This window comes from Mixophyes fleayi, chromosome 4 (assembly GCF_038048845.1).
Source record: "Mixophyes fleayi isolate aMixFle1 chromosome 4, aMixFle1.hap1, whole genome shotgun sequence".
Lineage (NCBI taxonomy): Eukaryota > Metazoa > Chordata > Amphibia > Anura > Limnodynastidae > Mixophyes > Mixophyes fleayi.
Genome location: NC_134405.1, coordinates 26599510 through 26614039, shown reverse-complemented (window position 1 = coordinate 26614039; position 14530 = coordinate 26599510). Strand labels below are relative to the sequence as shown.

At 41.0% G+C, this 14530-nt stretch overlaps 1 protein-coding gene across 1 annotated transcript; it reads left to right on the top strand.

Moving 5' to 3' along the window:
• Nucleotides 1-1241: 1241 nt before the first annotated feature.
• LOC142149554 (galactose-3-O-sulfotransferase 2-like) lies at nucleotides 1242-12478 on the top strand. Its single transcript, XM_075204884.1, has 2 exons — nucleotides 1242-1454; nucleotides 11684-12478. Exons 1-2 carry the CDS (start codon nucleotides 1242-1244, stop codon nucleotides 12476-12478), a joined length of 1008 nt encoding a protein of 335 aa, XP_075060985.1.
• Nucleotides 12479-14530: the final 2052 nt, after the last annotated feature.

Sequence of the window (14530 nt, the reverse complement as noted above, 5' to 3'; positions counted from 1 at the left end):
CTTGCAGTATAAAATATCCAGACTTACTACTTTTAGGTGTAAGGCTGTTTTATAGATCTATTTATCAAATACTATTATATTTCACATTGGGGTTGGAGGGAGGCCTAATTATTAAATGTGGGTACTATTGATGTAACACTGGGGCTGTTCGGAGTTTTCTAAATTTCATATACCCATTTATTTTTCAATCATAGGGCCCTAAACATTCCAGGATCCAGAAAAGCAGCAACTAAACTAAAGACACCAGCAGCCACAGGTGGTGAAAGTCACAAAAACAGGTAGGTGGGAGCAGGACAGTCTGCTAACTGTCCTGAATCTGGTGGGACTCTCCCGAATTTGGGCGACTGTCTCGATTAGTCAGGATTTGATCAGACTGCAAGGAGAGTTGGGAGGTATGTCCTGCTTCACACTGTACTGCTTGTGAAGCCATAGCTGTGTGCACTAACAGTAATTTTTTATTTGTTTATGATGGACTTAACAATGTACCGGGTGAAAGTGAAAGTCTTTTTTCTTATATCCATTCCCTGACTGGTGCTTTGACCTTTTTTTGGATTTGCTTTAAATGTTGTTTTGGAAATTTCAACTACCCATTTGCAGTACATTCTCAGATCTGAAAGACCTTTAAATGGTACAGAGATTTAACTGGTGAATACCAACTTGCAGGATAATATATCCAGACTTACTACGTTTAGGTGTAAGACTGTTTTCCGTAGCATAGAGTAGAACTCAGCCTATAGAAGGATCATGGTGATAGGCAAAGGTCAAGAGTTAGTAAGGTAATCAAGAGCCAAATATACAGTTGTCCACAGCCAAAGGGTCAAAAGTCAGAAAAGTGGTCATAAAAGCCACATGTCACAGGTAAACAATCCAAGAGTAACAGGCCTACTAATATAGACACACTGGTTCACTGCAACACACTCAATAAACTGACAGTGAGCTGCTCCCAGGAAGCTGCTTATATAAGCAGGAACTTGAGGAAACACATATCAGTTATTCATAGGTCATTGTCAACAGCTGTTCATTAAGAGTATTACAGATCCAAGTAAAAGTAATAGGCTCAACAAACATAATATTTCTGCTAGGGTTCTTTTAATTAGCTTCAGTAAATATATGTGCTAACCTGTATACTGAGATATAAAATATTGTATTCCATTGTCAGGTCCCCTCAGACAGCTGATCTGGGCTTGATGCTTGCTGTGCCTTCATCAACTTCTCGGACCTGCCAGGCTAAAAGGCACATTATGTTTTTAAAGACCCACAAAACTGCTGGGAGCACCATATTGAATCTTTTGCACCGTTATGGAGACAGGAACAGATTAAACTTCGCTTTGCCTTTCAGACACCAATTTAAATATCCCAATCTCTTTCACTCTCGCAGTGTGAAAGGGTTCATTGCCTCCACAAGGCAGCAGTACGACATCCTGTGTCACCACATGCGCTTCCATCTCCCAGAGGTAACACCACAGTGTTGTGTTGTACTATGATTATTTTTCATTGTGTTCTTACTAAACAGTTGAACATAATCTCTCTAGGTCAGGTATGCCAAATATTTGACTACTTAGAAGTATTAAACACATTTGAGCACTGAACATAAGCAGGAAAAAAAGCACACTAAAAACATACTTATGTAATCATGTTAAGTCTGATGTGTTTCAAAATGTGTCAAGCTCAAGAATAATAGTAATGAGTCAACAAGTGGCTGAATTAACATTGGCTGTTACCTAAATGCCCTTATCAAGAGTTATCTTACCTAATAGAAAAAGACACTTGATATTTGTTTGGCAAACAAAGGTCACAAACATTTATAGGAAATAAATTAATTAAAGTGGTGGCAAATAAAAAGAACAACCAATCAACTACCAGCCATTCCAGCACCAACATTTTGGCAACCAAAAACGTACTCTGACACTTCAAGGCAGTGGAGCCCTTTCCTCGCTTGTTTGGCTCTGTAGCCGGAACACTCCCGAAATGGCAGTGACCCAATACTCCCCAAGGGGAACTGTTACTAACGATAACTTCCCTTTTAAAAGAGAGTGCTCCACCACCACCTGAATGAGTGCAATTAAATTTAGTCCTGGGTGAGATACCACTGACCCCTCTTTCCCCAGCAAAAACCTTCCAATGGTCGGGTTCACTTTAGAACAGGCCTTATTGAGGCGATCAGCAATATTAGCATGTATCCACATCCTCCTGGGCATATTATCCCCCCAGATTAAGTGAAGTGTTAGTCTTAATTCTTGCTCTAAAATCTAATCCTTTGAGTTCTCAAGATCATTCCCTGCCAAATGAATAGCTAGCACTTTAGGATGCCCAAACTTGGCTTCATTCATGGACAGGGTTCTTAGCGATAAAGACCAACGCATGCCTCTAAGGCCTATCCTGACCCTAGCCCCCAGGAAAATGCTCATGCTAAATATCATGCAACCAACTGTCTTTCTGCTATCTCCACATGGATGTCCCAATGCTACCTAAAGCTTAACATGTCCAAAACAGAGCTTATTTTCTTCCCTCCTGTCATAGTCACCACCTGCCCTTAAATCTTTCTCATTGTCAATAACACCACAATTTCCTTAGTCTTCCAAGCCCGCTGCCTTGGTGTCATACTTGACTCTGCCCTCTCTCCCAGACCTGTCAACTCCATCTTAAAAATTTTGCCAGAGTACGCCCATTTCTTTCTCAACATGGTACCAAAACTCTTATCCATTTTCGCATCAACTCCTGTCTTGACTATTGCACCTCCTGCTATCTGGCATTCCTGACACCCATATAACCACTCTTCAATCCACCCTAAATGCTGCTGTGCACCACTTTGCAAGTCTATACACTGAATCCCTGTGTCCACCAGAATCAAATTCTAATTACTCACACTTACCTACAAAGCCCTCAACAATACTATCACTGCATAATCTCAAATCTCATATCAAAATACTCTCCCTCCCGCCCTCTTAGATCTACCTCTGACCTGTGCCTTATTTCGTCTCTGGAAAACACCTCTCACGACCACTACAAGACTTCTCCTGTGCTGCTCCCCACTTATGGATTTCCCTACCACGCTCATAATTTCCCACCCTTCAAATTTTTAGACGCTCTTTGAAAACCCATCTATTTTTTTGAGGTGACCTTATCCCCGATAACACTATTCACACTAATGCACTCTCACAACTGTCCCAATCTTCACTGAGCCACATTTGCTCCTCTTGTTTCAGCTGTGCCCTCTTCCACTTATAATGTAAGCTCTGTAATGAGCAGGGTCCTTCATACCCTTTGTTTTCATGTCTGCATGTATTTTGTCTGCCTTGTATGTCTATGTTTTATGTATGTACTGTTTTCCCTACTGTAGGGCTCTGCGGAGCACTGGGGTGTCTTACAAATCTATCATAGTAATAATAATGCTATGAGCTGAAGAAGTGTTACTGGCCCAGTATACAAAGGAATGCCCACAATCTATACCTTCATGTGACAACTTGAAACATAGACAGATGGTACATTGAAATAAAACAGCCCATTACTGATAACATCCAATAAAGTCAGCAAATAGACAGCTAAACACAGCAGTCCTGGTCAAGGAAAAGGATGCATGGGTTGACTCATATGGCGGGAAACCGTGAAAAAACCTCAAAGGGCCACAAATCACAAGCCAATCAGGTGCTTCATTCTGATGAAAAATTAGGTAAATCCCACTGTGCAAGCCCTCTACCGAGCTGATCAGTTCTTGATCTATGGATCTTACAAACCAAACTATGCCATTGAAATACCACATTCTTTGTAAGCAAACCCATACAGTATGAAAACTTAAAGAATGCCACTAATTCACTAATCCTAAATGACCAGAAAGATCTTAGTGACATCTGTGACGTTTTGCAATTGTAGAAAAATAGAAATACCTGCCATATGTTGTGACCATAGAGGCCTTGGACCTCCCTGGAGAAAAATAGTCCTAGATAAAGTCTAACAAAGAAAGCTTCCATATTTTACAGTGGCAACTCGCTTTACTGAACAAATCCCACTTTGTCCACGTCTCTATATACCTTTTCAAAGACATGGTGGTCAACGCTTTCCCAGTGAGTTCTTTCATGCCGGCCTGATAATCTGCCAAACAGAATCTGGGCATGTCAAATCTATTTCCTTTTACGCAGGCACCAAAACACTAACTCTAACCCAGACCAAATGTCTAGGCAATCTAATTGCTAGTGGCGATGAGGCTTGTTGGTTATTAACCGTCTGTACCACCCCCAGATTATCACATCAGAACACTATGTTCTTGTCTTGTAAGCAATCTGCATCCAATGTTCCACTACTATAATTGAGAATAATTCCAACAGGAGCACGTTCTTCGTAAGCACCTACTCATGTCAATCATGGGGCCAAGGCTCAGTGCACCAATCTCCAGCCAAGTAAGCCGCAAAGCCGAGATATCCAGCCACACTGTTAGGTGTGGGAAGAGGAAACCACAAACAAACCCCATTAAAGTGTTGAATGAAATCCTGCCATATCAACAAATCCTTTCTTATTTCCCCAGATAAATTAATAAAATGATGACCCTTCAGAGCACCCACTGTAGCACTCTCAAGCTTCTGACAAAATATCGTCCCCTGTGAGATCACTCTATTTACAAACTTCAGAGATACTGAACCAGTTTCCGAGTGACATTGCTAACTCCCTCAAAAACTCTTGCATGCCCCACAATTTAGCAACCTTCTCAGCAAACAACCTGCAACAATCTGCCTGCGTGTCTATATCAAGTTTCTCGATTGCTACTGGCACACCCAGCACCATGAATAAGGCCTTTGATGAAAACAGAACTGTCCCACAGCTATCCGAACCCTCTGGGACCACCAACAAAATATCATTCAGATAGTGCGTGACACCACAGTGATCCATTCCTGCCACTATGTACCAGTGAAGGAAGTAACTGAAACACTCAAACAAGTGCACAACACCACACAGAGCACAGGCAAGCATTTATCAACATAAAAGCCATCAGCAAGTTTAAAATCCATAAATTTAGACGAATCAGGTTGCAGGGAGAGAAGACAATAAGCTGATTCCACATCTGGCTAGGCCATCAATGCTCCCTTTCTATAGCCCTCAAAAGACTGATACACAACCTTACAGATATTCTCATCAATTGTGTAATTCACAGACTGCCCTGGAGGGTGAGGCAGGTGTTGTATGAAATAGAGCTTAGCCAGCTCCTTTTTGGGTACCACTACCATTGGAGACAGAATCAAACCAGATACAGAGGGGGATGGAAATGGACTGCACATTCTTCCAAACCAAAATTACAGCAACCCTTTGTAGTTAACAACCTCCAAGCCAACATTAGATTGTGGGGAGAGCTGCCTCAAATGTCCCTTTGAATAGGCAACTGGAAGCCTTTCAGAAAACCCTCATAAAGATAATGTGTGGCACTTCTACTGGATTATCGTCCCAGTCCCTTTGATACCTCCCCCAACACCACAGGAATAAAGGATTTAGCGAGGGGGAACAGCTGGTGCATGACCAGTATGCATAGTACAATCCTTTCTGGGATGGCCACTCCACACTCTGCACAAAAAATGCCAGATTTACACGCCGAGCCTCTGTCACAATGCCTGCAGTTAAAGACAAAACATTTCCCTCTGGAGGTAAAAGACACGCTAAGCCGCCCTTGCCCCGCTCTGTTCCTGGAAGCACCAGCATCCACTGATCCAGCCCTAGACTGAGTAATCTCACCTCACCACACCTTGACATCCATGCAAACAAAAGCCATTACTCGCATCCCATCCTGCTTCTTATGAAAGGCCTTGTCTTAATTCCCTCCATTTAAATTCTTTGGACCTCATGTACTTCTTGAATTATATAAATGTACTTGATGATGTTCCTGTGTACCTCAGGAATGGTCTCTAAATAACATTTGGCAAAGACCAATACACCATCCAGCCAATTGATATATAGGACTCCTCACCAATGCCACCCCTTGTTTTAGCTTCCAACAGGACATCCTTGGCCTTCCCAATGATGGTAAATATGTCCACAAACTTCCTAGAATGGATCCTGTCTCACCTCATCACTGAGATAGTATAGCGTACAACCTCCTCACCCACAAAGACCTACATGCCCAACCTCCTACTTCTGGAATCACTATGGGGACCCCCGAGCTTCATCTTAAGAAGTTGTATCAGCCTCTCGTTCTTATCCCAACAGAGACAGCACTCTCAGAAGAAGAGCTACCATCCAAACTGTTCCATTGGGGCACTACCAAGGACAAAGGCCAGGGCATTGGGGCACCTGGATAGGAATTGTTGAAGTGCGCTGGAGGGGGGAGGGGCATATATGCTGGTAGAGGAGGAGAGTGGGGCAGGGGCAACAGAGGTAGAACAACAATGGTGGAACCCCGGGAGTTCCAGTAAGAGGAGGTAGGGAGCCAATCCCAGGATCCTGAAAAACGAACTAATTATATCTTTTGATAGTCTAGTACTATTATGTGCAGATGTACTTTGGTGCCCATGAACAGTACGGAAATTTGCATCATACACAAAAAAATTAATGTACGTCCAGCGCTAAATGAGCTCCTCTATGTGGCCATGAGAACTTAGTAGCACTAGTGAGAGACATTCTGCTCCATTGTGTTTATACAGCAGAAGAGACATTGTTTATATCCAAAAGTCACAACATGCTCTAAGTTCATGCCACCTCTCTTGGTAAACTTGTATCCTTTTACAGCTTCCAATATCGCTTGTATGCAGATGACACACAGATCTATCCCTCTGCGCCTGAACTCTACATATTAGTCAATGCCTCTTTGTTGGGTACAGCATATCGATGCTGAAAACCTCATCTACACTTACCCCGACAATGTAGTTTACAAGCGTTTATACATTGTTCATGGCCGCATACTTCAATTACCCCATAACAGCAGCAATAATACTGTCGCCTTTTACAGTGACGTCATTAAGTGTCGCCGGATTCTTCCTTTATCGTAATTGTTTGAAGTCGCATTTCACAACAGTCGTCATTGTAAGTGCATCGGGAAGGAGACGTTCGCCAGGAAGATGTTGGGGTAAGTGTTGTTGGGATTTTCAGCATTGATATGCTGAAAACCACTGAATGTCTTCAACTATCTTTCAGCCATCTGCTCATGAAATTTAAACATTAATTAAATAATGATGTCTTATTATCGTTCTAACCTCTGCCTAAACTCTCCCTTGCAGTTAACGGTCACTATTGTCCTTATTTTCTCATCATGTCCAAACTTGTCACACTCTCCTTTACTGAATATATCAAGACCATCGTCAAGTTGTGCCGCTTCCAGCTGAACTTCATTTTCATTTTGAGTTTATATGTTCCTTCCTCACTCAAGAGGCCATGATGCTCCTGGATCACACTATCTGGCTCAGTGTAATCTCTTTCTAACTATTTTCCCATGGGCTAACCCATCTCTAATTAGTCACGAATGCTGCTGCAAGACTCATCTACACATCCTGCCATTTCTCTCTGTCAATCCCTGATTTCTAAATATCACAAAACATATATCTGTATCTCAATGCTTCCTTCAGAAGTATCTCTGGTACCTCAAACCTGCGGCAACTACTAATAAATGTGAATTATTCCAGATTAACCAAAGCACCTTCCCTGTTTCAGAAGGGCTTTTATAAGCTTGTTTATATCACATAATGGGTGAGGTAATGATGATATGTTAATTTTGTAAGGCTAATTTTATTTCTCTGATGGGATGTATATAATAATATTGTGATGTATGTGTGACAGTGCAAGAAATTGCCACATCTGAAGTAAGGGTTACTGTTAACCTCCTGGGAGTGCCACCCATTCTTATAGGGGAGGAGTTTGGGCCAATTTGATTGCTCAAATTCAGTTTAGTCTTGGCTTCTGTATGAGGAGTATGAAATTCTCACACCTCTCCACTGAAGGAGCCAATATATTCTGCACTTTATGCATAACTCTGGTTTGTGGATCACACATGTTGCTGTGTTTTTCTTTGGATCCTCACAATAAAGCTCCTGTTTGACCCCAACTCACAGTTTTGGCTGGTGACTTGATGTTAATACACTATAAGTTGGTGTGAGAAGTGGGATCAAGTCAGGTCCTGCCTTTAAGACTTGGGAGTCAGCATGGAGCAAGTGGCACAGCAGTTCTTTGCTCATCAAGTAGCTGCAAGAAGAAGGAGTGCTGCAGCAGAAGCTCAAACAGCCCCAAAATGAGCAGATGCAAAATAAACAGAAAACCTACTTATGCTCTTACGAGAGGAGAGGATTGCTCATCTGGATGAGGTAAGAAGGATGATATATGGAGTAGAAACTGGATGCACTGACCCTTCATTGGCTCCTGTGATTCCTAATATGAAAGCTGGCGATGAAGATGATGCTTTCCTGACCACCTTCGAGTGAGTGGCCACCACTCAATCTTGGCCCTGATACTGTTGGGCTATATAAGTTCCCCCTCTGTTAATGGGGGAGGCAAGTTATTACCCATTTATCTGCTTTGGCCAATGTCCAGATAAGCAGGGAAGAGTTCTGCCATGCAGTTTCTGGAACCCAGAGCTTCCTTTGCTTTGCATTAGCCTGAGCCAGTTTGTTCATCATGTGCAGACCAAGGGCATAGTGAGAGAATTTGCCTGCAAATGGATTGTTTATTTTTAAAGATACTCATCATCGCTTCTGCTACTCCAGTTCACCAATAATACTGGTACTGTTGCAGGTTGAGAGTGAGGTGGTTAAGTAGTAGTGGACTCTACTTTATTCCAGTAACACTTTAATACATCAGGCCTTACTCCCTTTAGAGAGAATTGCACAACATATTCCTATGCTTATTGGTTTTATCTATGGGGACATTCAGCTTTAACCAACAGCTTTGGTTTCTTCAACCATTAAAATGAAGACTGATAAGTTGAGGGCGGGGGTTTAACCTTGTTTACTGACTCCTGTTCTGCTAGGATGGGATTGGACAGACTTTCCATAACTCTTTGTGAAATGTGGGGAAAAAGGTTGTTTCTTCAGCTACTGAGTCTCAAGGAGAGACATTTCCATTTGCACCTGATTTTTTTCTAAACCGAGTAAAAATCCCTATATCCCAGAGACAGGGATTTTGAAAAACAAAATACCAAAAGGATAAGAATAGACAAATGGGAAGATTATGCAATAATTGGCTATTCCAACCACCTTTAGGAAACAAGTGTTGACTTAGGCCCACTCAGTAGGGTTGGACACCTGGGATGGAATAAAACTGTGGGTAGAATGAAGACAAAGTTGAATGGACAAATGTCTATGCAGAGGTTGCTAGATTTTACACAGCATGTCTTTATAGTCAAAGAACAGCTACAAAACTTCCAGTCCCTTCTCCACTGGTTCCCCTCCCCAATGTCGGTGTTCTTTCTGAACAAAATAGAAGTGAACTAACTAGAGCCTATTAAGTCATCCTTTAAAGGTTAAAGGTTTTAAGTTAATTGTAGTTACTGTAGAGTACACCATTTGGCATCCAGAGAAGTTCTCTTTGCTGGTTGCCATGGCCACATAGGTTGTCACTAAGTTAAAAGGAATTATTTTTCCGAGTGGGCATGCCAATTGTGATACTTATTGTCCATCTGTATACCATCTGCAGACAGATGGTCTAGCTCAATGTTGTCATGGTTTATTGAAACTGAGAAGTAGTGAGATGAACTTCTCCCTTACTTGTTGTTTGCTGTACATGAGATTCCTCAGGCCTCAATCACCTTTTTTACCATTACGAGATATTTTAGCCTGACACTCAGAATCATAAACAGATTTCCCTGGAAATAGCAGAAAATTTTATTCGTACACCCGTGTGTGGCTGACATTGATCTTGGTCTTCAGGTAAATGGACTTATGTGGCAGGGAAAGAAACTGCCACATTTGAAGAAATGGAAGTCAGGAGGAGGAACCACCAATGTCTCATAGGGGAGAAGTTTGGGCCTATTTAAGGGCTCAAATTCAGTTTAGTCTTCGTTGGTGTCTGGGGAGTGGGGAAGTCTCACATTTCTCTACTGAAGAAGACAATTTACCCTGTACCTTGTGCATAGATGTGTGTGGCAGTTTTTTACTGTGGATTGTCACAATAAAGTTCCTGTTTGACCCTGATTCAAGACTTCGGCTAGTCACAGTATGTTACACACTGAATTTCAATGTTTTTGCTGCTATTTAGGTCACTTTAATAACATATATGTGTTTAAACGTTCACCAACATGCACCTAGTAGTATGGACAGAACTGTGTTTGAAAGTTAATTTTATCGATTGAACAATGATTTGCATAGAATATATAGCTCCTTAGATGTTATTATTATTGTGATTATTGGCAACTGAAGAAGTAGAGAGGAAAGACCCCCCCCCCCCCCACACACACCAAAACAAAAATGTTGGGCACCCTGTTGCCATACCTGTCATGTGAAATACTGAAGCTTCTGAAACACAGACTGTCTAAAGGGGTGTTGGTTAATATGAATTATTTTAATATATTTGCTATAATTTCAAAGTGCTGACACTTGTCTGAAAATTCAAACAGATCCTTATTTATATTTAAAAGGTTGATTATAAATTATCTTCCAGTTGCCACCTGCGTTCCTCTAGGGAACATCAAATGGTGAACTCTCACAATACCTCCTAATATGTAGAGCTGCAAGATTTCTCCATCACAAGTCCCTTATATGGAATGTTTTATCCCTCTCCTCAAACTTAAAAATCTTCATATGTTACCTAAAGATCCACCTATTCAAGAGGACTATTCTTCTATTCCACTATCTCTATCTTTACTACAACTACTACTACTTATTCTCCACTCCCTCCCATAGTTACCATGTTTCTTTCCCTGTACTTTTTGTATCAATTTTTTATTAAAGGCCAACATTTGATTCAGTTTGCAATCTGCCGGTAAAACAGGGCCCTGAGTATACATTGTGTATGTATATATATATATATATATATATATATATATATTGTGGTAAGAGCCCGCTACTGCTGAAGCACACGCGAACAACTTCTTACTTTTTATGTAGTTTTATTGTCAGGATGGTAAATGTTTTGACACCATACAGATTTCACAGCAATACTTGGAGACCCTAAACGCTAGCTAGACATAGCTCAGCTCTCTCAAGACCAGCCAGCTTCCCCAGCATTGATCTCAGTGCACAAATGATACAAAACAAGCTTTTATACCTGATACTCCTCCCCCAGCCTTAGCTTGATGGACAGGTGACACACCCACCTTCTCTTTAAAAGGAAACGCCCCATCACTGGCTCTGTTTGCACTATAGAGACACACCCTGTCTGTTTGCTGAGAGGAAGGATTTCTCTGCATGTAAGTTAACCAAACTTAAACTATTGTTTGTTACACATAGGTCTTTACATTCAATCTAGGTGCATTGTTGCACAAATGTTTTACTTTACTTCCCTGCTTTCTCTGCATATTGCCATCTAAATGCCTCCTTTTGTTACAATATATATATTATATAAATATATATATATATATATATATATATATATATATAAATAAAATATAATAATAGCAACATGTGAGTAGTGAGGTTTATTGGATAAGGGTGGTAAATAAATCTTCAATATTCCTTGTAGAACAATGCACATATCGAGTGCACATGACGCTAGGCATTGTGCACATATACCATGAAATAATTACAAAAGCACATGAATAAAACAAACTTTATTTATTTCTCAGGTTCAGAAGGTGATGCCTTCAGATTCCTTCTATTTCACAATTATTCGAGATCCGGCTAAAATGGCAGAGTCCGCTTTCTCCTACTATCGTTTTGTATCATCTGCTTTCAAGAGGGCACGTCAATTCAAAGCATTTGTTTCCAATCCATCACGTTACTATCACCAGAGAGCTAGATCAAACCAATTCGCCCGCAACCTATTGTCGTTTGATCTAGGATATAACCCTGATGCCCCATTTACGGAAGCTCTGGCAAAGGCACAAGTCCGAGAAGTGGAGAAGACTTTTAACTTGGTTCTTCTCACTGAGAACTTTGATGAATCCATGATCTTGTTGAAAGAGGAGCTGTGTTGGGAGCTTGATGATGTGGTGACCTTTAAACTCAACATGCGTGGGGCTTCAGTGCCACTGGAGCAAAGAGACGTAGACCAACTGAGGGCATGGAATGCTCTAGACTGGTACCTCTATTCCCACTTTAACCGTACATTTTGGGAGAAGGTAGAAAGTTTTGGAAAGGTAAAGATGGATAACGAGGTGAGGAAGTTAAGAGAAAGAAGACAGCAATTATCTGAATTGTGTCTTGAGAGATTGGTACCCGTTGGAGCAGAAGACATTAAAGAAGAATTACTTAAGCCTTATCAAGCTGGACAGGAGAAGATTCTAGGCTGGGCTGTAAGGAAAAATCTTCCTCCTTATGTCCGTACAGATTGTGTTAAAATGGTAACTCCAGAGCTGCAGTACATGGAACTCTTAGATGCACGTCAGTTTCCAGTGCGACACAAAATGCGTCAGCCCTAGAAGTTATTCCTACAAGGACCATAGGTCGATGAGAGAACCACAGACAGTTAATGTAAACAGCATACTCTTGAGGCACAAGGATGAAATATGACCACGTTTAAAAGTAGATGTATCACCTATTAGGAAATATATTGACTCTAATTGAATAATGAATGTATGCAAGTCAAACAAGTTGTTACAAAAAGGATGGGCATCTACTACATGTGCTTGCTACTTCATCATTCATCATGTCTCCTTTTCTGTTTAGTCACAGTAAGATCTCGGAGATAGTATGCAGTCTATCTCAGAGAATGTATGAAGTCTAAGACATTGCTACATTATAGACAAAGTACTGTGAAACACCATGATGGTGCAGGCTCTTTTAGACTGCCCCAGTATGCTCTTAATAGCATAATAGAATATATTCACCAATTGGCTGTTTGGCTGTGATTTAGAGCTAAATGTAAAATTGCACATTTTGTATAGATGCAAACATGCACTAATAAACTCACATTTCTGTGACTATATATTGAGTTGTCCGTGACTTAAGATATGTGTAACTTGAAATCTAGCGTATAGATATGCGAGGTACAAATATGTGTTCATCAGCTTAATATTTAATCAGGTCTATGGTCTACATAAAAAGAATATGATAGAGGCATGGTTGACTTGCTTTTCCATGTCCGCCAAATTTACCCCTGATCCCACCACCCCTTTCCAAGAGCTCCTTGACACAAATATAAGATCAACTCAAAATATGGACATACGTTGTGAGCATGCTCTGTGCATCCAGATTTATGTGAGTCCCATTTTACATGGCGCAAATGGACTTCCATGCCCTTCTAAATCAGGTCCGTTATGGCCAATTAGAAAGTGGTGGTGACTGGTCCCCTTAAACCATATTTGGAAATACCTTTAAATTATTTATTAGGGTAAATGATAAAATGGCTTGTTAGGCGCGGAAGTTGAAAACCTCTGGACTGAGACCGCCAGATTGAGTTTCAGAGGTCCTTCCTTCAGTGACACAGACTGTCATCATAGAGGAAGTAATCATTTTTTAATGAGAGCGAGTTGCAGAGTGTTCCATGTTAAATTTGCTGTAAAGTAAAATGTGGATATTCCCAGTTGTGTGAGAAACTCTGCATAGCTATTCACACACTCACTCTGCAATTTTCCTAATACCACAGTGTGAGTGGCCAGAAAAGTACTGCAAGTGCCAGATAATAATCCAATAGGAAAAGGCTAATCATTATCATTGATGGTGGAAGTCACTGCTATCTCACCAACAGCCTACAGTGAAGCCAGAAGTGATCTGATTGCTTGTTGATTTACTCTATCTTGTCCGATATGAAAAATCAGAATTTTGCCAAAATTAATTCATGATCCTGTCACTCGACAATTGGATGAAGCAGCAAGATTGGCCCATGTGTGTCCACCACAGGACACTTTAATATATACCTACCACCAAAAGCTAGAAATATACATTTAACATCACTTATTGATGCTTATTGTTTAAAAATCCAGGTTTAAGCCACTCACATTCACAAGGCTGGGAAACCTGGAGTTTGATTGCAAATAGTTATGGGGTCATAGGAAACAATGGCTTTAATTTTCACACCCACATCTGTGTGTTGTACTAGTGTTAGAAACCTCTAGTACAAAGCAAAGTAATTAACGCCAGTGGATATAAGGCTTAAGCCACACACATCAGTCCATGTCTAAATACTCTACACCAGTGTTTCCCAACTCCAGTCCTCATGGACCCCTAACAGTGCATGTTTTCTATATCTCTTTGCTGGCACACAGGTGTATTCATTGCTAACTGACACATTCTGAAAGAGCCACAGGTGGTCCTAATTATGTCACTTGTGACCTGGAAAACCTGCACTGTTAGGGGTCCCTGAGGACTGGAGTTGGGAAACAGTGCTTTACACATATACACTAACATTAACCTACCACTATGTGTAAGGAAACCAGAGCAACCAGAGGAAATCTATGCAAAACATACAAACTCCACACAGATCCTAATAGAGCACATAGCCCCGGCACTGTGAGTCAATTGCACTAACCACA

Bases quoted from the DNA above. Each gene is read 5' to 3' on its own strand.
- LOC142149554 (XM_075204884.1), top strand. From the start codon at position 1,242: ATGTTTTTAAAGACCCACAAAACTGCTGGGAGCACCATATTGAATCTT. The intron at 1,455-11,683 runs GTAACACCACAG...TTTATTTCTCAG, and splicing joins TGCGCTTCCATCTCCCAGAG to GTTCAGAAGGTGATGCCTTC.